This window comes from Esox lucius, chromosome 23, assembly GCF_011004845.1.
Source record: "Esox lucius isolate fEsoLuc1 chromosome 23, fEsoLuc1.pri, whole genome shotgun sequence".
NCBI classification, from domain to species: Eukaryota; Metazoa; Chordata; class Actinopteri; order Esociformes; family Esocidae; genus Esox; species Esox lucius.
The window spans coordinates 24,659,160-24,685,229 of record NC_047591.1 but is presented as its reverse complement, the minus strand read 5'-3'; the positions used below and the strand labels follow the sequence as shown (position 1 = coordinate 24,685,229).

The following is a 26,070-nucleotide window of genomic DNA, read 5'->3' as shown; positions in this document are numbered from 1 at the left end:
AACACCTCAGATCATGATCCATCCATGATTCACCCATGATCCATCCATTATCCACCCATAATCCACAGGTTCCTGTTTCTTTGAGTTATTTTTCTCTTTGTAAAGAGCTCAGCATATTAGAAACTGATACATGATAATCACTTTCATCACACCACAGTTTCCTTCACTTTAAGATTCATTGTCCTATTCGCTATCCTTAGTCACACTGTTTAAGAGCGTCTGCTAAATGACTGAAATGTTAATGTCATTGCAAAACAAGTTTTCAGGTCAGCAAATGCCTCTGTGCCAGCAGGCTGGTGGATTATGCTGGTAAGGGGATTAGTAGTGACTCTATAGGGACAATCATAGTGCATCCTAAATGATACGCTTCACCCTATCTAGTGTACTACTTCTGACCAGGTTCAATAGGGTATTCAGGACCTAAGCAGACAGGGTGTACTACATTAGGAATAGGGCGCCATTTGGGAGACAGATTCTGTTTTTTGGCTTATTCTCCCTACCCCCTGACTCACTGTCTGTCTGCCTGTCTGTTTCTCTGTCTGTCTGCCTGTTTGTGTATTCAGAGTGCAGGGCCTAATTTCAAGTCACAAGTTCACATAGAAACATCTATACCTTTCTTTCTTTGTACACACATTCATAACACACAAATACATCATACACCCACGCCCACACACACCTACTCAAATACTGAGTGCACGGTCAGCCCTATTAAAACCCAGCTGGATGGACTCTCTCTCACTGCGGTCACTGCCAGGAAGAGGGTGTGGACTCAACTGCCTGGTTAAACATTCCAGTTTTTAAATACAGAACCCTCCCTTGCTGATTCCTCAGCAGACTGACTGGGACATCACAGAACATAGCTGCCACTCACCAAGCCTTTATAGAATACTGGAAAACTCGGTTTTCACCTCACAGAATAAGAACTACTCTCTCTTCCTCTCTCAGTTGTCCAAACCCCTACAGAGGGTACAATCTAACAGCATGGGTCCCCAGGTGCTTTCGCTGCTGTCTGCAATCTCAGCCCTCTACCTAGTGGCCCAGGGACAGGAGCAACCCACAGAGGGAGAATTCATCACAGCCAGTAAGTACAACTTGCAGCCATTAAAACCTACTCTTCACATCCAAACATTGTACCTGACTTTGGAATAGTTGTCCGCGCCAGTGTTACAAATGAACAATTAATGGAAGTTACGTTTTCATGTTTAATGTAAACTTGTATTGTGGTTATTTTACCATATTAACAAGACAGCAACTAAATTAAAATTATCTATTTATGTCCATGATTGGGTACATACAATTTAGGATTCTTTTGGCATATTTAAAATCTCAGATTTCTTCTTTAATCATTTATTTTTATCTGTTGTGCAGGCATTATGATCACCAACATAGACAAAGATTCATTGATAGTATGTTAGATTCAATGAGAGTATGTTAGATTCAATGAGAATATGTTAGATTCAATAAGAGTATGTTAGATTCAATTTGAGTATGTTAGATTTAATGAGAGTATGTTAGATTCAATTTAAGTATGTTAGATTCAATGAGAGTATGTTAGATTCAATGAGAGTATGTTAGATTCAATGAGAGTATGTTAGATACAATTTAAGTATGTTAGATTCAATGAGAGTATTTTATATACAATTTGAGTATGTTAGATTCAATGAGAGTATTTTATATTCAATGAGAGCATGTTAGATTCAATGAAAGTATGTTAGATTCAATGAGAGGGCATTAGAGGCATCTAGGGATCTCTGTAAATGCAGAAATATTGCTTTTTAAAGCAGCAATGTCTGTGAGCAGCTGCAGTTTGAGTGGTTGACTGTCTGGTTGACTGACTGGTTTATTTACTAGTCAGGGTAGATGGAGTGGTTGATTGGTTGACTGGTTGACTGACTGGTTTATTGGCTAGTCCTCCTCAGAGCAGCTGGAGTGGTTGACTGACTGACTGACTGATTGACTGATTAGTCCTGCTTCTGGGTGGGCCTTGTGCAATGGAATAAGCTTCTTACTTCACTGCAGTTTTCCAAACATGACATTTTTAAAATGTAACCTTTTTGAAGTCAACTGAGAACTTATTGTTATTTACAGTGACGATCTGTTGCAAGACGATGCTCAGTTACACATAAATACAATCAGAGCAACGCATCAAAGACGCCTGTTTCTCCGTTCACACATGACTAGATGGCCTCACAGTGACTGTCTTCTGTCCTGCTCCATCTGACTGTGTGTTGTTGTATTTGTTGTGGTTGTAGGGTACATCCAGCCTCTGGGTGGTTGGTTCATGAGAGATCCAAAGAGCCCAGAGATACAGGAGGCTGTAAAATCTGCAGTGGAACACTTTAACAGCCAGTCTAAAGCCAGGAAATACTTCAGACTGGTCAATGTCCTCTCTGCTGAAACCCAGGTTAAATTTATTGGATAAGTTATTATATAAAAACTGTTATAACCCATCAAAATGTATTATAACCTATCATAACTTATTATAACCTATCATTACTTATTATAACCTACTATAACCAAAGCTAATATATGGTAAACAGATAGGCAATTTTTTATTTACATGAAAATCCACCTCCCATTTGTTTTCTGTGAACAAATCTGTCACAAGCTTTTGAAGTTGTTTCAACCAAGCCTTTCCTTCCCTATGACCAACACAGGTGACCAACATGATCAACCACAAGATTACGGCAATCATCGGCAAGACCAAGTGCCTGAAATCAGACAACACCACTGATGTGGAGTCCTGTGTGATGGGGAAGAAGGTGAATTTGTTCCAAATACAGCATGTGGTTTAAATGTTCATGCAAAGAAAATAGAGACTTTTAAAGGGCTTGTTTGTCCTTAAGGGCATCCTAAAGCCTCCGTTCAGAAACGCACAGGGATTATGAAGCCATTTGGACACTGTTAAACAGTGTGGTTATCAAATTACTGCTTTTACAGTGAACAGCTTCAGATTTCATTCAACATCTTTTTACTTTTTATGGATGATTCAGCATGTTATTCAGGCATTGCCAGAGAATGGAAACCTTAAACAGGGACTCCATCAATACTTGGACGTCTGGTTTTGGCTCATAAGCCTTCTTGTTTTAGAAGACATACTCATATTAGTATTAATATTTCACTCCTTGTTAGGGTGGTTAGTGAAAGTGGCCAGTCAGATCACAGCATGTCCGGACTAACAGGATGTTACTGTTTGTTTTTTGCAGCGTCTGACGTGTACATTTGAGGTGCAATTTAATCCTCGTAATGAGCGTGAGGCTTTCACCTCCTCCTGCCAGAAGTCACAATGATTTGAGGTCAGCTCCAACCAACAGCTACTGTACCTGTCCTCCTCCTGTCTAACCTGAATACTGACTATACATCAATTTCAACCAAAAACAACATGCTGTCATTCTCCTGCCTAGAGTAAATACTAACTATAGATCAGCTTCAACCAAAAACAACATGATCTGTCCTGTTTGTATGTAAAACTGGAAAGCAGCTATGAGTGTTCACTAACTGAACACTAATCTAACTGAACACTAATCTAACTGAACTATTACCACAATGAAACCCCACACCTGTGCACACATTAACATCTCGTTTACAGCTGTAGAACTATATAACTCTATTCAGCTGATCTAGAAGGGCTTCATTGTTAAATTAGTTGACTTTTTACCATAGTATGTAAAAGTTAAATATATAAGAAAGGTAATAGAGATTTCTTAAAGGATGTGCTAAAAATTATTTTAGGATGTGTTGTTTGTACAAATGTAACCAACAAAATATTCTGTACATTGGATCCTGCATTTCTCTGTTTTATTGAATTGTATTATTGTCTGGTGAAATGTTTTTCTCAGATCCCCCCACTGCTCTAAACGTGCACTCCTGAAAGTTCGTTAGTGAAAGAAATTAAAGAATTCGCCACAAACAGATTTGTTCTGCATTGTTTTACTGTGGTGGTTTGGATCAAAGTGTCATAACACTGACATGAGCTACGCTACGCTAACATTACTTCCCTCACATGCTGCATCCAGCCTCATTGCCCCGGCCTCATTGCCCCGGCCTCATTGCCCCGGCCTCATTGCCCCGGCAGCATTGCCCCGGCCTCATTGCCCCGGCAGCATTGCCCCGGCCTCATTGCCCCGGCAGCATTGCCCCGGCCTCATTGCCCCGGCAGCATTGCCCCGGCAGCATTGCCCCGGCAGCATTGCCCCGGCAGCATTGCCCCAGCACAGCCAGCTGGAGGGAAGGACAGTAACTCAATGGTACCGTAAACATCTCAACACTGGTTCTCATCCACACCAGCATTATGAATCTGATTGGGTATATCGCTCATCATATGTAGTACAACATACTGTGAGAGGACCTCACCACACCAGCCTGCCTGACGCACAGCTGAGGAACAAGGACATTCTGAAAGAATAGAGAATTAAAGTTAAAACCCAAAATATATCAACACATAATCAGCACTCTCCATGTAGGAGAGAAATGTATTGGAAGTGCTTTAATACCAATTTTAGAAAGATCTTTATAGTCTGAATGAACACATTCCATCAAAGATTTTTCAGCTCACCTTTTTTTTTTCAGCTTTTGCCAAAGCATCATCAGACATCCATATCAATCCAGTGAAAGAATGGCATCCAGTCCAACTATAATCTTAGCAAAGTAATGAAGCGATAACCATCCTTGACAAGTATCTTTTTATTCAATGCTTACTTTAATACAATGCATGTTCTTTTTATAGATGCCTCAAGTTCATAAACAAATATATACAAATTAAAATTGTCCTATTTTGTTCCTGTAGTCTCAGTTCATCACTCAGCATCATGCATAATCTCGTGTTGTTGTGTAAGTTGGCATCAGGAAAAGCAATGTTTCCCAATCCTGGTCCTGGGGACCCAAAGGGGTGCACGTCTTTGTTTTTGCCCTAGCACTCACACACCTGATACAAATGAAAGACCTGATGATAGGTTGATTATGTCAATCATGTATGTAAGTGGCAGGGCACCATTTAAAACAGGTGTGTGAGTGGCAGGGCAACATTTAAAACAGGTGTGTGAGTGGCAGGGCAACATTTAAAACAGGTGTGTGAGTGGCAGGGCACCATTTAAAACAGGTGTGTGAGTGGCAGGGCAACATTTAAAACAGGTGTGTGAGTGGCAGGGCAACATTTAAAACAGGTGTGTGAGTGGCAGGGCACCATTTAAAACAGGTGTGTGAGTGGCAGGGCAACATTTAAAACAGGTGTGTGAGTGGCAGGGCACCATTTAAAACAGGTGTGTGAGTGGTAGGGCACCATTTAAAACAGGTGTGTGAGTGGTAGGGCAACATTTAAAACAGGTGTGTGAGTGGCAGGGCAACATTTAAAACAGGTGTGTGAGTGGCAGGGCAACATTTAAAACAGGTGTGTGAGTGGCAGGGCACCATTTAAAACAGGTGTGTGAGTGGCAGGGCACCATTTAAAACAGGTGTGTGAGTGGCAGGGCACCATTTAAAACAGGTGTGTGAGTGGTAGGGCAACATTTAAAACAGGTGTGTGAGTGGCAGGGCAACATTTAAAACAGGTGTGTGAGTGCTAAGACATGTCCCCAGGACCAGGATTGGGAAACAACAAGGTAAACACTGAGACTTTTCTCTGTTTAATGCTTTCTTTGAGCTGACTCCTCAGGACTAAGAAACCATTTGGAACAGGGGTTGCTCCTCACACCTCTGTTTCTGTCTTGGTGGTTTTAGAGCTGAGGACTTGTGACAAGACCTTCTGTTGCTGATGATACCTATAGGATGTAAGAACAGCACACAACCATTTTGAATACAGAGGGATCCAGCATCCAAGTCTCCACGTTAGATCACCAAACTAAGTCTAACAATACATTTGACTAATTAATAGAAATGTCAGTGTAATTTATTTTCATATAAATCTTTCTAAAGTATAATACATCTTAATCAAATAGTTTAATAGTCCATCCAGTGTATGGTCATACAGTGGGGAGAACAAGTATTTGATACACTGCCGATTTTGCAGGTTTTCCCACTTACAAAGCATGTAGAGGTCTGTAATTTATATCATAGGTACACTTCAACTGTGAGAGACGGAATCCAGACAATCACATTGTATGATTTTTAAATAATTAATTTGCATTTTATTGCATGACATAAGTATTTGATCACCTACCAACCAGTAAGAATTCTGGCTCTCACAGACCTGTTTGTTTTTCTTTAAGAAGCCCTCCTGTTCTCCACTCATTACCTGTATTAACTTCACCTGTTTGAACTTGTTACCTGTATAAAAGACACCTGTCCACACACTCAATCAAACAGACTCCAACCTCTCCACAATGGCCAAGACCAGAGAGCTGTGTAAGGACATCAGGGATAAAATTGAAGACCTGCACAAGGGTGGGATGGACTACAGGACAATAGGCAAGCAGCTTAGTGAGAAGGCAACAACTGTTGGCACAATTATTAGAAAATGTAAGAAGTCCAAGATGACGGTCAATCTCCCTCGGTCTGAGGCTCCCTGCAAGATCTCACCAGGTGGGGCATCAATGATCATGAGGAAGGTGAGGGATCAGCCCAGAACTACACGGCATGACCTGGTCAATGACCTGAAGAGAGCTGGGACCACAGTCTCAAAGAAAACCATTAGTAACACGTCATGGATTAAAATCCTGCAGCACACGCAAGGTCCCCCTGCTCAAGCCAGCTCATGTCCAGGCCTGTCTGAAGTTTGCCAATGACCATCTGGATGATCCAGAGAAGGAATGGGAGAAGGTCATGTGGTCTGATGAGACAAAAATAGAGCTTTTTGTCTAAACTCCACTCACCGTGTTTGGAGGAAGAAGAAGGATGAGTACAACCCCAAGAACACCATCGCCACCGTGAAGCATGGAGGTGGAAACATCATCCTTTGGGGATGCTTTTCTGCAAAGGGGACAGGACGACTGCACCGCATTGAGGGAAGGATGGATGGGGCCATGTATCGCAAGATCTTGGCCAACAACCTCCTTCCCTCAGTAAGAGCATTGAAGATGGGTCATGGCAGGGTCTTCCAGCATGACAATGACCCGAAACACACAGCCAGGGCAACTAAGGAGTAGCTCCGTAAGAACCATCTCAAGGTCCTGGAGTGGCCTAGCCAGTCTCCAGACCTGAACCCAATAGAAAATCTTTGGAGGGAGCTGAAAGTCCATATTGCCCAGCGACAGCCCCGAAACCTGAAGGATCTGGAGAAGGTCTGTAAGGAGGAGTGGGCCAAAATCCCTGCTGCAGTGTGTGCCATCCTGGTCAAGAACTAAGAGATACGTATGATCTCTGTAATTGCAAACAAAGGTTTCTGTACCCAATATTAAGCTCTGCTTTATATCAAATACTTATGTCATGCAATAAAATGCAAATTAATTACTTAAAAATCATACAATGTGATTTTCTGGATTTTTCTTTTAGATTCCGTTAAACACAGATTCCGACAAACAGAGTACCAGTGATAAAAATGACAGACATGCTTTCTAAGTGGGGAAACCTGCAAAATACTTGTTCTCCCCACTGTATGTTAGCTTATTAGACACAATGATTTAGGGGCTTCAACTAAAGGGTCAATAGTATCACCAGAAATATCTTTAGTATACAGGAACAGGGTCAATAGTGTCACCAAAGAGATCTTTAGTACAGTAACAGTAAGGACTCCTCTTACTTAGTGGTGATCCTCTGCACCTCCCTTCTCTCCTCTTCCTCCAGTTGTACTAGAACTCTCTCCAGGATGGGCAGCTCAAGGTTGAGGTACTGAGCCACCTACATTGGAGGGGTGGTGAGAGTTGGGGTTAGAGTTCATTCCCACATAATCAGGCCAGAGAAAAGGTGGTCTGGAGAAATCATTAGCTCGATCAGCCTATTTCTCCAACCTGATTGAGGTAAACAAAAACAATCCAAATTTTATTTTTGATACAGTTGCAAAGTAAAAAAATAAGCAATGCTCAACAAGTGACGTGGGTCTTCACTTCAGCAGCAATGAATACCTGAACATCTGTGATGAAAATATCATCACCATTAAAAAACAAATCCCTTATTAAAAAACAGACTCCTTAAATAGGTATATTCCTCAAAAACTCAGTTGTCCTGAGAATGTGTAAAACTTCCCTGACCTGGTATAATTATTTTTATCCTGTATCGATCGACACGTTCACTAAATTAGTAATGAGTTCTAAACACACCAGTTGGCAACTAGACACGATTCCAACAAAACTACTTAAGATGCTACTTCCTGCTATAGGTCAGGTGATGTTGAACATAATTAATTGCTCCCTATCCTCCAGATGCATACCAAACTCACCAAAAGTACCAGAAATAAAATATTTTCTGAAAAAATCTAATCTAGATCTGGGTATATTACAGTTTTTTACAATCGCTATGACAGTTTTTTCAATACATTTAACAAGTTTCCTAAACTCTTAACACGGCTAGCACAACATCCATCTTTGTAGGCTATACATTTAACACATTTCTTGTTGCTTTGACACAAAATGCATACAGTTAACACAAATTTAAAATGCTTGAACTTCTTTTACACACAAGCTCAACCAAGACCAAAACAATGTAATTTTACAGTCAAATTTACAAATGCTTTCACACTGTATGCCAGAACAGATAACACCATGTTCTAAACCTAACCTTACAGGCTAAAGTCAAGGTAAACAGCTGTGTATATTGTGAATTGAAACACAAATATATTCCCTGTATCTTATTCCATTGCTAATGAGAAAAAACTTATTGAAGTTCTGCAAATATATAAATCACAGCTGATTCCCATCTAGGAAGCACACTCAGGTGTTGAGGTTCTTTCAATCGCATGATCATATGTTCTAAAAGAGAACTCTTTGGGCTGATATTGTGTGGAAAAGGAACAATATGGAGCAACACAAAGAAAGAAAGAAAGAAAGAAAGAAAGAAAAAAATCCCTGCACGACGGAGAGGAAGACGAGTACCAGGACAAGGGAGAGGAGTGGGACAAGGACAAGGACAAGGGAGAGGAGTGGGACAAGGACAAGGACAAGGGAGAGGAGTGGGACAAGGACAAGGACAAGGACAAGGGAGATGAGTGGGACAAGGACAAGGACAAGGGAGAGGAGTGGGACAAGGACAAGGGAGAGGAGTGGGACAAGGACAAGGACAAGGGAGAGGAGTGGGGCAAGGACAAGGGAGAGGAGTGGGGCAAGGACAAGGGAGAGGAGTGGGGCAAGGACAAGGGAGAGGAGTGGGACAAGGACAAGGACAAGGGAGATGAGTGGGACAAGGACAAGGACAAGGGAGAGGAGTGGGACAAGGACAAGGACAAGGGAGATGAGTGGGACAAGGACAAGGACAAGGGAGAGGAGTAGGACAAGGACAAGGACAAGGGAGAGGAGTGGGACAAGGACAAGGGAGAGGAGTGGGGCAAGGACAAGGGAGAGGAGTGGGGCAAGGTAGAGGATGAGAACATGTGGCCAAATGCAGAAGACCGGGCAGATTAGAAGATTACTTTGTTTTTGTTATTATTTTTCCAGTGCTTTTTCTGTTTGTATATCTTGCAGCAATGTCCTTTTACAAATAAAGTCTTTACTGCAGCAATTCTGTCTCTGTCTTTTTTTTTTCATAAACTGTACATTCTATAAAGCTACTCTAAGATGGTCATTCATTTTTTGTATTGAATTTCTGCAGCAAAAGAAACAAAATGCATGCATTTACTAAACCCAACAAAACAAAAATGTAGAGAGGCATCAAAAGAAACTGCAGTGCAAAACACAATCTATGATCAATACAATATACTGTCTATTGTATAAGGGCAGACCTGATACATAAAATAATGCAGTTTCTGTAATTTCAGCTGATGTTTTTTTTTGTCATTGTGTTATGATTGACTAAATGTTCCTGTTGGAAGAGAACATGTGTTAGTGTTTTGAATAATTATTTGATTTTGAAACATGTTTGCAGTGTTTTGTTAGACATGGTGTATTGTGTTAGTGTATTATTGTATTTTGTAAATTAGTTTTGGAGTTTAGTTTACAATGTGTGATTTTGAGCATGAAATTAAACGTTTTGCCAATTGTGTGTTTTAGGTGTGTTGGTGCGTTAAGAGTTTAGGAAACTTGTTAAATGTATTGAAAAAACTGTCATAGCGATTGTAAAAAACTGTAAACAACCATAAGCCAATATCGAACCTCCCGTTTGTATCAAAAATGTGTTTCCCAACAACTGAAGGCCTTCCTGAAGACAAATAACATGAAATTATCCAGTCCAGTTTCAGACCCCATCCTCTCGTGAAGGTAACAAATGACCTTCTAATGGCCTCAGACAAAGGTTCTGCACCTGTCCTGTTGCTTCTTGATCTTATTGCTGCCTTTGACACTATTGATCATACGCTCCTCTTGAAAAGATTGTAAACCCATATTGGGCTACGTGGACATGTTCTAGCCTGGTTTAAATCTTATTTATCTGAAAAATATCAGTATGCATGTGTGGATGGCATGTCCACAAAATATGCAGCCAATTTCCACTGTTATGGTGATGGCATACCGCTGTATATTTCGATGAAACATGGAGAAGCCTCAAAATTAGCTACTTTGGAAGCATGTTTTTCAGATATTAGGATGACGGAAAACGTTTTGCTTTTAAACTCAGAAAAAAATGGAAACTTTTGTTTTAGGTCCCAAGAAACAAAGATATTTATTGTCTCATCTCAAAGTGAACCTCGGCATTTGTATGGTCGTATGCCAAACCTCGGTGTTTCCCTAGACCCTGACTTCTCCTTTGATTATCATAGAAAATGCATCTCTGGAAAAACTTAAGAGACCACTCCTAATTTTTCTTAAATAAGCATCTCTACATGTATGGCAGCCATTCCATTCCACTGTCTGTTAAATTCCAACACAGGCACACCTCATTTTACTTAATGAGGTACTGATTAGGTGATTATCTGAACCAAATCTAATTTAACAAGGAAAAGTATAAAAACCACTGCTGTGGTCATCAATATCCTCTTGCAATAAGACCAGCTGGATGGCAAAAACAGTGCAAGTAGTACCTCAAAGGTAATTTGAATTAAAAAAAAAATAATTCAGCATGACAAAAAAGTTGAAAAGAAAAGCATTGAGTGATGAAAGAAGGGTTCAATTCTGGCTTTACTGGCAGAGGGATACAGTGAGTGTCAGGTTGCTTCCATCCTGAAATTTTCAAAGACAGCGGTTCATAAGAACACGGTCAAGCAACAGACATTGAGGACAACAAAGCTACAGACTGGCAGAGGGTGAAAACTACTGTCCACTGACCGAGATGACTGTCCACTGACCGTCAACTCATACGAATGTCACTCAACAACCGTAGGATGACATCAAGTGACCTACAAAAAGAATGGCAAACAGCAGCTGGGGTGAAGTGCACGATGAGGACGGTTTGAAACAGGCCTCTATGAGCAGGGCAGGAGTCGTGCAAAGATAGAAAAATTCCTTTCATCAATGAAAAGCAAAGAAGAGCCAGGCTGAAGTCTGCAAAAGATCTTAAGGATTGGACCGTGGAGGAATTGAGTAAGGTCATCTTCTCTGACGAGTCAAAATTCAGCTTTGCCCAACACCTGGTCATCTAATGGTCAGACGGAGAGGCCTACAAGCCACAGTGTCTCGTACCCACTGGGAAATTTGGTGGAGGATCGGTGATGATCTGGTGATGCTTCAGCAAGGCTAGAATCGGGCAGATTTGTCATTGTGAAGGACGCATGAATCAAGCCAAGTACAAGGTTATCTTGGAAGGACACCTGCTTCCTTCTGCTCTGACAATGTTCCCAAACTCTGAGAATTGGTTTTTCCAGAAGGACAATGCTCCATGCCACACAGCCAGGTCAATCAAGGTGTGAGTGGAGGACCACCAGATCAAGACCCTGTCATGGCCAGCCCAATCTCCAGACCTGAACCACATTGAAAACCTCTGGAATTTAATCAAGAGGAAGATGGATGGTCACAAGCCATCAAACAAAGCCGAGCTACTTTAATTTTTGTGCCAGGAGTGGCATAACATCACCCAATGGTAATGTGACAGACTGGTGGAGAGAATGCCAAGACACATGAAAGCTGTGATAAAAAATCTGGGTTATTCCACCAAATATTGATTTCTGAACTCTTCCTAAGTTAAAACATAAATATTTTGTTGTTGAAAGATTTATAGGAATTTGTTTTCTTTGCATTATTTGAGGTCTGAAAACAATACATATTTTTTGGGGGAATTTGTTATTTTCTATAAATAAATACTCTAAATGACAATATTTTGATTTGGAATTTGGGAGTAATGTTGTCAGTAGAATAAAACAAAACTGTTTGTTTTACTCAAACACATACCTATGAATAGTAAAACCAGAGAAACTGATAATTTTGGAGTCTCTACATTTTTTAATTTTTACAGAGCTATATATTTCAAGAGCTGCTTTTCCCATCTTCGGAAAATTGCAAAAATCTGAAACCTTTTTTTCAAAAACAGAGAAACTAATCCATGCATTTGTTACTTCAAGATTAGATTACTGCAATGGTTTTCTCTATAAATAAACTTCAATTAGGGCTAAACAGCGGCTGCTAGAATCCTAACTAGAATGAAAACATTTGAACACATTACTCCAGTACTAGCCTCTTCACACTGGCTGCCTGTTAAGGCTAGGGCTGATTTTAAGGTTTTATTGTTAACCTATAAATCAATACATGGACTTGCTCCTACTTACCTCGCTGAAATGATTCAGCCATACATACCTACATACCTGCAGGTCTTTTAATTGTACCTAGAATTTCTAAACAAACAGCCGGAGGCAGGGCCTTCTCTCACAGAGCTCCACTACTGTGGAATGATCTGCCAATTAAGGTTAGAAATGCAAACTCAGTGCAAACTTTCAAGTGTCTACTAAAGACTCATCTCTACAGCATGGTCTATGATTAAGTGTAGTCTGTCCCAGGGGCTTGAAGGTGACCACAAAGGCTTGATACTGTCCACCCTTGCTGTCTTGCCAGGCAGGCTCTCATCGCCACTGGGATGCCCTCTCTTTAATGCCATTCAGGCGCAGAGTCACTGGCTTACTGTTGTTCTCCATTGCTGTCCTTTTGCAATGAGAGTGGCCTATACTGGGCAATGTGGGTTGATTGACTTCCTGCCTGTTGAGCCCTGTCCGAGGCCTCCCCCAGATAGGGCCACAGTGTTACTGGACCCCCCTGTCTCAGCCCCAAGGTTTTACGCTTCTATATTATTGTGCTAGGGGGGAGTAGGGTCAGTTCTCCTTCTCCATTCTAGTTCCTTGTTAATCTAAGGAATGTGCTCTCTAAATTTTCTTTGTATCCTGCTCCATTTAAACTTAGGAGGACATGATGTCTTGGTCCACACCTCAGGAGTACCAGGCTTGGAAGACTTGTAGCTGTCCCTGTCTAATGTCTTCCTGGTAGTGGTGCAGATGAAGATGATACCTGACAATTCCAGCTATCAGAAATTGCTGAAAGAAACTCACATCGTTGCTGACTTCCTCTTCGTCTCTGTCCATGAGGAACATCTTCATAATGTTCTCCGCTGGGCCCTGAAGAACCCTTTCCCACAGTGGCATGTCAAAGGCAGACAGCTTCTTCTTCTCTGGAACAAACACAAATAACAAAGAGATCCCTTGAGAGCTCTAACCACATAGGAGAACTCTCATCCTGGAATAACAGCTATCCTGGAGAAAACACTGAATCCTGAACCTTAACCCTATACAACCCTCCACAAATGGATGGTATCAGTTGTTTTATGAGAACTAAAAACTTACCTCCACTTTGATGAACACAGTAGAGGGCAAATTCATTTGGATCGTTCTCTATCTGAAACACATTCAGTCATAAGTCATATAGTGGTATTAAATCATTAAGCCCCCGGGTAACATATAGTGGTATTAAATCATTAAGCCCACAGGTAACACATAGTGGTATTAAATTATTAAGCCCACAGGTAACATATAGTGGTATTAAATTATTAAGCCCACAGGTAACATATAGTGGTATTAAATCATTAAGCCCACAGGTAACACATAGTGGTATTAAATCATTAATCCCCCAGGTAACAAATAGTGGTATTAAATCATTAAGCCCACAGGTAACATATAGTGGTATTAAATTATTAAGCCCACAGGTAACATATAGTGGTATTAAATTATTAAGCCCACAGGTAACACATAGTGGTATTAAATCATTAAGCCCACAGGTAACATATAGTGGTATTAAATCATTAAGCCCCCAGGTAACACATAGTGGTATTAAATCATTAATCCCCCAGGTAACACATAGTGGTATTAAATCATTAATCCCCCAGTAAAACACATAGTGGTATTAAATCATTAATCCCCCAGGTAACACATAGTGGTATTACAGTTTTTTTCAGTCGCTAACAAGCGTTTGTCCAAACAGTAGTCACATTTTCAAAACTCTAAACACAATTAGCACAGCATCGGTCTTTTGTGGCCATACCATTCACACATTTAATGTCGTTTTCACACAATATGCAGTCAGTGAACACATTTCCACAATGCTTACATTTTCTTAACAGACAAGCTATACCTCCCAACAAAATTATGGATTGTTTTTGTAGTATTTACAAATGTTAACACACAACATCCCACAATAGCAAAAACAATATTCCAAACCTTAAATACAGTATAAAAACCTCTGCTTCTGAAATGATATCAGTTCAAAAACAAAATATATCAAAAATATATCTCAGCTGATAATAAACAAACAATTGAATAATTGACACAGCTGATTTATGTTTGGTGAATTGGGCCAACCACAGCTGATTCCAGTCTGGCTTAGACTCAGTGGCAGGGGCTTATTTTTTCTATTACTATAAAAGGAGGACTTTAAGGAGTGATGTTTTTGGAAACAGTAACAGAAAAAGACAAACATTGTAATGTCTGGACGAGGAAGAGGAAGAGCAAGGGGCCCAGGGAGAAGACCAGGTCCAGTGAGAGATGCAGAAGGAGGTGCAGTGAGAGGTGGAGGTGCAGTAAGAGGTGCAGTGAGAGGAGCAGTAAGAGGTGCAGTGAGAGGAGCAGTAAGAGGTGCAGTGAGAGGAGCAGTAAGAGGTGCAGTGAGAGGTGGAGGTGCAGTGAGAGGAGCAGTAAGAGGTGCAGTGAGAGGTGGAGGTGCAGTGAGAGGAGCAGTAAGAGGCGCAGTGAGAGGAGCAGTGAGAGGAGCAGTGAGAGGTGCAGGTGCAGGCCCAAGGAGAGGGCAAGGTAGAGGTGTAAGAATGCGTGGTGGTGGCATTCCAAGGGCTGCAAGAACAGTAGTCAGTGATGAAATTCGTGCCACTATCATTGACCATGTAATCAACCACGGTCTCTCACTAAGAGAGGCTGGTGAAAGAGTCCAACCCAATTTGAGTCGGTCAACGGTTGCCTCCATTATTCGCATCTTTCAACAAACCAACAGGTAAGTATTGCATTTTACATGGTTTGTTTCTATTCTCATTTGACATGTCAATAAGGTCATACAGTAATGCATATGTTGATATTTTTATTTTTCTCTACAGAATGCAACATCTTCCACCCTCTGGGGGAAGAGGAAAGCTCCTCAATAATGATCAAGAGCTTGCCATTGTAGAAATGGTTGTTGCAAATAATGTGGAGGACCATGAGATATTTGCCAATATAGAAAGCATCAGCCTCACAACCATTACGCGGACATTGTCCAAACACCGAGTGCGGATGAAGCAGCTCTACACTGTTCCCTTTGAAAGGAACAGTGAGAGAGTCAAGGAGCTACGACGACAATATGTCCAGGTATAGTGTATATTCAATTCAATGTCCAGTTATATAACCTTTGCACTTTGCAAGTAGGTTACCTACACAGTAATAGGTTACAGTACAGTATGGTAGACACAGTAATGACATGACTTAAACTTTGTTTCAGAGAGTTATGGAATTGGAAGCCAACCAGGCCCCTCATGAATTCATTTACATCGATGAGGCAGGATTCAATCTGTCCAAAAGGCGTCGACGTGGACGAAATATAATTGGAAAAAGGGCCATAGTTGATGTGCCAGGACAGAGAGGGGCAAACATTACTATGTGTGCAGCAATGGCAAATATAGGATTACTCCTTCACAGATGCCAGGTTGGACCTTATAATACTGAGCGCCTCCTTGCGTTTCTTAATGATCTCCACCAGCGCCTGGTACCAGAGCAGGGTCAGGAGGGTGAAAACATGAGGACCTTTGTAATTACCTGGGACAATGTTGCTTTCCATCATTCACAAGCAATAACAGCATGGTTTGAAGTCCACCCAGTACTGGTGAGTCTCTTCCTTCCACCCTATTCACCTTTCCTCAACCCCATAGAGGAGTTCTTTTCTGCATGGAGGTGGAAGGTTTATGACCATCAGCCACATGACCAGATGTCCCTACTTGAAGCCATGGATGCTGGATGCAGGGATATCACAGTTCAAGATTGCCAAGGGTGGATCCGACATACCAAGCGGTTTTATCCCAGGTGCATCGCCTTAGATGATATCAGATGTGATGTTGACGAAAACATGTGGCCTAACCCTGAAGATCTCAGGGATTAGATACATAAATTTTGTGCCATTTTTAGTTCCCCCCCTTTTTATTTGGGCTTTTTGCTGTTTTTTTTTGGTCAGAATGCTCTTGTGTTTCATGGATATTTTGTAAATAAACCTTGAAAATAAAATAAACCTTGTCTGTTCTACTGTACCTTCTTTGGTAAACAGTTACTGTAAGAAATAACTGATTTGCTTTTTACTGGAATGCGTTTGAATGTGAACATTACTGTACATGTGCACATACAGTTCCAAACCAATAAATTTAGTGTAAACGGTGGATTGCATGTTACCTGAAACATAAAAATCTATGCAGTTTTTATAATTTTAACAATAGCCAGAATTTTGAAACCTGGTGTACTTCGTTTGACTGCATGTACCTTGTGAAGTGAAAACAAATGTTACTCTTTGACAGAATTATTTCATTTTGAGTCAGATTTCCAGTGTTTTGGTAAAGTTAGTGGGTGTAGAGAAAAATATGTTCTGTTTTGAAATTAAGAGTTAGTATATATTTAACAAAATGTGTTTTTGAGAAGAAAATGAACAATTTGGCCAATTGTGTTTTGTAGGTGTGAGTCTGTGTTAAGAGTTTAGAAAAATTATCTGAAGTATGGGCAAGCGCTTGTTAGCGATTGAAAAAAACTGTAAATCAATAAGCACACAGGTAACTCATAGTGGTATTAAATCATTAAGCCTTCAGGTAACACATAGTGGTATTAAATCATTAAGCCCACAGGTAACATATAGTGGTATTAAATTATTAAGCCCACTGTGTTGTCAAATACTGTAGGTGACTCTTGATAAACAATAATATGTTTTTCTCCACTACCTATATATTTTATCTCCATTTTGGTTGAGGTGCTCCTGATGCTCCTGAAAGTTTTGTCATTAGCAGGACTGTTCACAACATTCAACTAAACCATGTTAATCTGTATAAAAAATCTGTCTTCAAAAGAAAATTCCTCTCATCAGTCAAAACTGGTTGTTCTCCCAGACTCAGATGGAGTGTAGCAGACTAGAACGCAGCCTTCCCATTCAGCCACCAAAATAAAACTGAAAATAAATCTGGACAGGAACCTGAAGCTACAATAAGCCACATATCCTGCCACACAGGCCATTAACGTCCTAAAATAGACATTTTAGAAACTTCTTAAAATCCTCAATTACTTATTTTATTTTTTACTGCAGTGGAGGGTTTTTCATCTCACCTGTAATTGGTCAACACACGTGATATATATCAAACAGCTGATTGTTGATGTTGCTGTTGTCAGTAAAGAGCAGACAGCAAACTTTCATAATGTTTCCAATACAATTGCTGAGGGGAAAAAAGTTTGAATGAATCAGCGCCACTAGAAGGTTTGTGGACTATATTTATCTACTCATATTGTAGCCTACAATTTGTCTCTTTGGCCTAAGCTGTAATTGGTTGCATTTAAGACAGGAAGAAAGTTTTATTGATCTCAGTATGTCAGTATCCTGTCATTTCGGTCATTTGTGTGGTGGCCATTTAAAAGTATACCTTCAGTTGTGTAAAAGAAGCGCTAAATGCAGAAATGTTTTCTCAGACAGGCAAATATCTTGAATGTTCTGAAACTTGTGACTCCCTTGGCTCTCTCAATTGATAGACATGGTTTTGATTTCTGTTTCCCATAGTGAGGCCAGTTCGAAAAAAATAAACACCCAGCTTTCCCCTTCAGAATGAGGCCTCAACTATTAGTTCAGCCAGTCCAATCAAATTCAACATCTTTCAAACTCCTTAACTCTGGGAGTATTGATATGATTTGTCAGTATTTCAAATACCTACATAGTATCATGTTTTCAGCACATTGACAAGAACAGACCATTTTAAAGGACTCACCTTGAACTTCTGCAACAGTTGACCAATGACCTCATGTGTTGTCATCCTGCTGTTGATGCAAACTGTGGTGGATGTCCCATGGGAAGGGATGAATATTGACGTCTGGAGAGAGAGAGAGAAAAGATAGAGAGAAGACAGAATGAGATGAGACAGAATGAGATGAGACAGAATGAGAGGTAAAAGGAGAAATATACTGTAATATCATATAATATTTAGTCAATATTGATTAGATGTAGGACATATACACTCACCAAAAGGATTATTAGGAACACCATACTAATACTGTGTTTGACCCCCTTTCACCTTCAGAACTGCCTTAATTCTACGTGGCATTGATTCAACAAGGTGCTGAAAGCATTCTTTAGAAATGTTGGCCCATATTGATAGGATAGCATCTTGCAGTTGATGGATATTTCTGGGAAGCACATCCAGGGCACGAAGCTCCTGTTCCACCACATCCCAAAGATGCTCTATTGGGTTGAGATCTGGTGACTGTGGGGGTCATTTCAGTACAGTGAACTCATTGTCATGTTCAAGAAACCAATTTGAAATGATTCGAGCTTTGTGACATGGTGCATTATCCTGCTGGAAGTAGCCATCAGAGAATAGGTACATGGTGGTCATAAAGGGATGGATATGGTCAGAAACAATGCTCAGGTAGGCCGTGGCATTTAAATGATGCCCAATTGGCACTAAAAGGAGCAAGTGGTTATTTCAGTCAAAGTTGCTCTTCTATCAGCTTGAATCAGTCGGCCCATTCTCCTCTGACCTCTAGCATCAACAAGGCATTTTTGCCCACAGGACTGCTGCATACTGCATGTTTTTCCCTTTTCACACCATTCTTTGTAAACCCTAGAAATGGTTGTACGTGAAAATCCCAGTAACTGAGCAGATTGTGAAATACTCAGACCGGCCCGTCTGGCACCAACAACCATGCCACGCTCAAAATTGCTTAAATCACCTTTCTTTCCCATTCTGACATTCAGTTTGGAGTTCAGGAGATTGTTTTGACCAGGACCACACCCCTAAATGCATTGAAGCAACTGCCATGTGATTGGTTGATTAGATAATTGCATTAATGCGAAATTTAACAGGTGTTCCTAATAATCCTTTAGGTGAGTGTATAACCTTGTAGATATAGAAGTGTCTGTTTGATGTTATATAACATTGTATTTGTATAATTGTGTGTGATATTATATAACCTTGTAGTCATAGAAGTGTATGTGTGATGTTATATAACCTTGTAGTTATAGAAGTGTCTGTGTGATATTATATTACCTTGTAGTTGTAGAAATGTGTGTGTGATGTTATATAACATTGTATTTGTATAAGTGTGTGTGTGATATTGTATAACGTTGTGTTTGCAGAAGTGTGTGTGATATTATATAACCTTGTAGTTATAGAAGTGTCCGTTGATAGAGAAGCGATGATGCCTGTTTGTCTCTCTCTGAGAGGGATTCTTTTTCACTCTCCTCTTCACCAGGGAGGCATCACTCATGCAGCGGATGAGATTTGACAGCTCTTCCTCCGCCTCAGTCTTCTGCTTTGTGGGGCTCGGACGTAGCGTAGAGCTCTCATAAACCCTGTAACCTGCTCAAAGAGTCGGAGGAAACAGTAATATGACCATATTACGGGAATCCCTGCCTGACTTTCCTAATATGGAGAAAGTTAAAACGCAATTAGTCGTTTCTGTTTGGAGGGAAACCCCTGTAGGGACATTTTTACCTGTTATCTGTTTATTAGCGTCTGTAGGATCCTGGCTGTCTTCTATCTCATTGATCTGATGAAGGTCTTCAAACTCCCCCCAGCGAGTCATCCCCCTGCCAACAGTTGGACATACAGGCAGTCAGACAGGCAGACAGTCAGTGAGACAGGCAGGCAGACAATCAGCCAGAGGCAGACAGTCAGGCAGTCAGACAGGCTGGCAGTAAGACAGGCAGACAGGCAGTCAGACTGGCAGGCAGGCAGTCAGACAGGCAGACAGTCAGTAGACATGCAGGTAGGCAGACAAAGATCGATAAGTTTGAATGTTGCTTAGAATTATTCAGTTAATTTCTGGAATTGTTGTTTTTCAAAGAAACAATCAGCCTTAGAAATAAAACTAAAATGATTCCCTGCCCGTTTTGGTAAAATACTGAGGTATGTGGAGGGAAAAATGTAATAGCCCTGAAAAATATTCAAAGACATATGGATTGAAAAACTGATCATCAATCATATAAAATTATAGTTTTAACATTGTTATGCAGTATGCATGATAAATGCCTAGGTAACAGAAGACAGTATGGGATATAGGATTATGGATAAAGGTGACAGAAGACAGTATGGGATATAGGATTATGGATAAAGGTGACAGAAGACAGTATGGGATATAGGATTATGGATAAAGGTGACAGAAGACAGTATGGGATAGAGGATTATGCATAAAGGTAACAGAAGACAGTATGGGATAGAGGATTATGGATAAAGGTGACAGAAGACAGTATGGAATAGAGGATTATGGATCAAGGTGACAGAAGACAGTATGGGATAGAGGATTATGGATAAAGGTGACAGAAGACAGTGTGGAATAGAGGATTATGGATCAAGGTGACAGAAGACAGTATGGGATAGAGGATTATGGATAAAGGTGACAGAAGACAGTATGGGATATAGGATTATGGATAAAGGTGACAGAAGACAGTATGCTGAATTAAGGATGGACGTCATCCAACATACTATTTTCTCTTGCCTTTTTCTTTTATACAATATCCTGGTATAAATGACACTTCTTAAGATCCTGATAGTCTCTACCGACAGAAGACTGTATGCAGGATATAGAATAAAGGATGAAGGCAACATAAAATAGTATGCAGGATAAACATGACATAAAATAAATTTTCCAGGATATAGGACGAAGGTGAACTATGACCTCTTGCCTCCATGTGGACTAATTGGGTCGGGTGACATCAGGCTGGTAAAAGGAAGTTGTTTTTCATCCTGTATTTTGAGCCTTATGGGCCTCCTTACTCCCCAGGATATATTGAGGAAGCCCTCGAAAACCAGCTCCCCACCTCTCTGGAGTGACAGACAATCAAACAGACAAGAAAATAAGACAGATAGACAATCAGTTAGTCAGTGGAGGATTAATGTCAACATTGGAAGAATAACTTGAAGTTTGCTATGTGTTTGTGACCAGCAGTAAAGCTGTCAGAGCTGTAAATGTGTTCACGGCCGATGCTCTGTATTTAGATATGACCAATAGATCTGTTTCCATCTACCTCATTAACCTTCAGCTGCAGTTGTGCCTTGTCTTTTAAAAAACAGTTGTAAGTGTTGATCAATGATATGAACTCAGCCCTGAAACAAACAAACAATGTAAATGATAAGAATCACATAACATTTTGGAATGAGGTTCTGGAAAAACACCCAACATGTTAGACTGGATTTTAAATTAACACTCTATACTGAGTTGGGATGAATGGAAACTGAAGCATTCGGCCTACATATAACTACATATAACTGGTTTAATAAAAAACATGATACTTTGGACTTTGAACTCAAACTGATGGCAGCATGCCCTTCCTCCTTTTCAACAGCGCTCTATTTTATGTGCAGGTAGTATCTCATATGGAATCAGATTCTACACACAACATCCTGACACACATCTTATTATCATAGGTTGATTCAGTGTTATTTGATGTACCGTGACAGGACTCTGCGTTCTCCAACAGTAACATGTGTATTCATCATGGATTCACACCTGATAAAGACCATCAACACCTGCAGAGAAATATGAAGTTATTCTTGAACATTTCAGTCATACATCACTCTATAACATGTATATTGCCTTGTCGTGTACTTCTTTTTTGTATTTCCTAGTTCTGAGTCACAGTAATGTTCAACAAGAATTCTGATTGCTAATACTTTGTCCCAAATCACTACTGCCAAATAAGTAAATACCCAATAAGCTATGTAGTCAATATGATGCCATATAAGCTATGTAGTCAATGCCATGCCCTATAAACTGCGTTGTCAATACTATGCCCTTTGGCTATGTCAATATGATGACATTAGGCATGTTGTTTCCTGATTCCTCTCTGTCTAAACCTGCTCTGGTTCTCTGAAGGGAATCCAGTGTTATTTTAATCAAAGCATGCTCACTGGCTGTAAGTGAATCTGACAAATATAAAGAGTGATTTAGAGCATGAATGAGAAAGTGCCACATTGAAGTGTTTTCCCCCACATGTGCTCATACTGCCCCAAGTTACCCCCTATTACCTACACCCTATTCCCTACACCCTATTCCCTACACCCTATTCCCTACACCCTATTAACTACATCCTTTTCCCTACATCCTAATCCCTACACCCTATTCCCTACATCCTATTCCCTAGTCAATATATTTTGCCATCTGTTTGACAGAGGCTTAGACTCTATTCCATATGCCGTGCACTATTCAATGGGACGCACCTTGTTTCAGTGGAGGGAAATCCGAAGGAGTCCTATCAAGTCCATACTGTCTTTATTTCTAGTGTGTTCAGCCCCCCAGTGAGTTTTGACCCGACCATCCAAACTCTTTCTCCCTCTCTCTGTTCTGAGAGCTCTGACACGTGTCTCAGTTTGCAAGCTACTTCAGAGGGAGTGGCCTGTCTAACTCTGTCCTGTCATGCCTGAGCGTGTATGTGTGTGTGTGTGTGAGTTCTAGAATCCTGGCTGTGTGTTCTCAGAATCAAAGAAGTCTCTCAGCCACTCAGCACAGAGCAAACACATGGGGAGAAACACTCTGGAACAAATGTCAACATTCCAGAGTCAACAACAGTGAAGCTGTAGTCTCTGACCGTTATGACAGTCTGAAGAGACCACAGGCTGCCTTGATAGAGGAGCTGAGGGAGATTGTAGAACCAGACCTGGGCTTCTTATAAACTACTTTGGCCTCTAGCTGTAGCATCCTTGGAGTGGCAGATAGGGGTTCATTGGATGTTTACAGATACATTTATCAGCCATAACATTATGACCACTGACAGGTGAAGTGAATAACACTGATACACCCATCAGCCATAACATTATGACCACTGACAAGTGAAGTAAATAACACTGATAATCTTATCATGGCACCTATCAGTGGGTGGGATATATCAGGCAACAAGTGAACATTCTGTCCTCAACGTTGATGTGTTAGAAGCAGGAAAAACAGGCAAGCGTAAGAATCTGAGCAATTTTGACCAAGTCTAAATTGTGATGACTAGAAGACTGGGTCAGATCATCTCCAAAACTGCAGCCCATGTGGGGTGTTCCCGGTCTGCAGTGGTCAGTACCTATCAAAAGTGGTCCTAGGAAGGAAAGATTGTGAACCGACGACAGGGTCATGTGCACCAAGGCTCACTGATGCACGTGGGGAGTGAAGGCTGGCCTGATCTAACAGACGAGCTACTGTAGCTCAAATTGAAGAAAAACGTAATGCTGGTACTGATAGAAAGGTGTCAGAACACACAGTGCATCGCAGTTTGTTGCGTATGGGGCTGCGTAGCCACAGACCAATCAGGGCGCCCATGCTGACCCCTGTCCACTGCCAATAGCGCCTACAATGGGCATGTGAGCATCAGAACTGGACCGCGGATCAATGGAAGAAGGTGGCTGGGACTGATGAATCATGGTTTCCTTTACATCACATGGATGGCTGGGTGCGGGTGTGTTGCTTACCTGGAGAACACATGGCACCAGGATGCACTATGGGAAGAATGCAAGCCGGCAGAGGCAGTGTGATGCTTTGGGAAATGTTCTGCTGGGAAACCTTGGGTCCTGACATTCATTTTACTTCGACATGTATCACCTACCTGAGCATTGTGGCAGACCATGTGCACCCTTTCATGACAACGGTATTCCCTGAAGGCATTGGTCTCTTTCAGCAGGATAATGCACCCTGCCACAAAGCAAAAATGGTTCAGGAATAGTTTGAGGAAAAGAACAACAAGTTCAAGGTGTTGACTTGGCCTCCAAATTTCCCAGATCTCAATCCAATCGAGCATATGTGGGATGTGCTGGACAAACAAGTCTGATCCATGGAGGCCCCTCCTCACAACTTACAGGACTTAAAGGATCTGCTGCTAACATCTTGGTGCCAGATACCACAGCACACCTTCAGAGGTCTGGTGGAGTCCATGTCTCGATAGGGGACTGACACAATATTAGGCAGGCGGTCATAATGTTATGGCTGATCGGTGTATTTCATTGGTTCATTTGTGCTAGGCATGCTCAGTCAAACTCCAAGAAAGTTTGTAAACGTTTTTATATATATTTAGTTTTGTGTTATCAGTTGTAGTTACAACCAGGTCTCATCGCAGCCACTCCCAATAGGCTCAGGTTCTCTGAGGCCCAACATGTTTAACATGAACCCATTCTCTGTGTTTGATACTGCCCAGTGAACTAGCAAGTTATTGGAACCACGAGGTCAAGCTCCCCTCCACTAACATCCTCAGTAAACTGGAGACATCGTCCCGCCTGAGGGAATCAAATGAAAACCTGCCAATGATGCCCCCCCCACCCGGCAATCATGCACCACAAAGCAAGGAGCCGAGCCAAAGCCTAACCCTATACTGTGGTGGACACCACAGCTCTGCCCTGTGTCATTTTCGAATACTACTTGAACCCAGGTTTGTATGAAACATCTTATCCAGTCTAATCCTTTGTTCCCATTACAATACATAGCTGAATGCTCTGTCTGTCTGCTGGTCCGTGTCTGCCTGCCAACCTGTCTGTCTGCCTGGCTTTTTATGTCTTCCTGCCTGTCTGTCTTCCTGCATTTCTGTTTGCCTGTCTGTTTGTCTTCCTGCCTGTCTGTCTGTCAGCCACCCCATCTGTCCTTCACACCCAGTGTGAGATGAACACATCACCATAACAACACAGTGTTCTACAAGGTTACCCGCCTCTCAACACCTCCTTTAAGAGAATTTGATCATGAAGGCTAAAGACTAGATTATTCATTATTTGTTTATCAACAACACAATTCTTATTAACCTTATTCCTTTGTAATTCAATTCAGTAGCTTTTGATTCATGTGGAGTTAATCCAGAATTCCAGGGTTGTTGAATTCAAGCCGTTATACATTCCTGTTTGGTTTATTCCAGTACCGTTTGAGTCCTGTGTGGTTTAAACATTTGTTCCCTTTGTGGATTAATCCAGTGGTGTTTAACTCCGGTGAGGCTCAATCAAGTTGTTTTTTATTTCTGTGTGGTTTATTCCAATAGTGTTTGAATCCTGTGTGGATAAATACAGTATAGTTTGATTCCTGTGTGAATTGCTTCGAGTTAGGTAATCATTCCACTGGTACTGATAGGTGATTCTGTCTGATCAGCAGTCACAAGTCCTGAATGGGAAGTAATGTGAAGTAGAAGAGCAGAACATCAGGCTTTAGGAGACAGAGAGAGAGAGCAGCATGAGCCACGGACAGCAGTTAATCATTCCAGAACACGTAGATACATTGTTGGGAGGTTTCTGCTGTAACCTGATATGACTCACCTGCTGGAGGGTGTGTGTGTGTGCTGCTGCTCACAACAGAGTAGTTTGAATGAACACACCTAAACCTCAGGTATCAACAACATACTCAGCCTGTCAACCACTGGATGAGGTCAGCATGGACAACCCCTTCCCAAGAGGGCTATCACAATACTGGGATAAGCTGAG

At 41.1% G+C, this 26,070-nt stretch overlaps 3 protein-coding genes across 4 annotated transcripts; 2 read left to right on the top strand and 1 right to left on the bottom strand.

The window, feature by feature from the left end:
• The first annotated feature begins 745 nt into the window (after positions 1 to 745).
• si:busm1-57f23.1 (CY domain-containing protein) lies at positions 746 to 3,914 on the top strand. Its single transcript, XM_010898267.5, has 4 exons — positions 746 to 1,081; positions 2,253 to 2,404; positions 2,658 to 2,762; positions 3,207 to 3,914. The coding sequence occupies exons 1-4, from the start codon at positions 982 to 984 to the stop codon at positions 3,288 to 3,290; spliced, it is 441 nt and encodes a 146-aa protein (XP_010896569.2). The 5' UTR covers positions 746 to 981; the 3' UTR covers positions 3,291 to 3,914.
• Positions 3,915 to 5,517: 1,603 nt separating this feature from the next.
• Positions 5,518 to 25,815, bottom strand: rassf6 (Ras association domain family member 6). 2 transcript variants are annotated; one of them, XM_010898269.5, is made up of 11 exons: positions 25,405 to 25,815; positions 22,094 to 22,170; positions 21,669 to 21,747; positions 21,320 to 21,465; positions 20,137 to 20,231; positions 19,802 to 20,001; positions 18,412 to 18,513; positions 13,775 to 13,826; positions 13,484 to 13,602; positions 7,673 to 7,770; positions 5,518 to 5,756 (listed from the first exon to the last, which is right to left on the bottom strand). In XM_010898269.5, exons 2-11 carry the CDS (start codon positions 22,162 to 22,164, stop codon positions 5,684 to 5,686), a joined length of 1,035 nt encoding a protein of 344 aa, XP_010896571.2. In that variant the 5' UTR covers positions 22,165 to 22,170; positions 25,405 to 25,815; the 3' UTR covers positions 5,518 to 5,683. The 2 variants fall into 2 exon arrangements, with proteins under 2 accessions (XP_010896571.2, XP_010896570.2); XM_010898268.5 differs by lacking the exon at positions 25,405 to 25,815 and adding an exon at positions 22,861 to 23,420.
• Positions 15,185 to 16,646, top strand: LOC117593796. The gene is made up of 2 exons (XM_034290215.1): positions 15,185 to 15,778; positions 15,909 to 16,646. The coding sequence occupies exons 1-2, from the start codon at positions 15,473 to 15,475 to the stop codon at positions 16,560 to 16,562; spliced, it is 960 nt and encodes a 319-aa protein (XP_034146106.1). The 5' UTR covers positions 15,185 to 15,472; the 3' UTR covers positions 16,563 to 16,646.
• Positions 25,816 to 26,070: the final 255 nt, after the last annotated feature.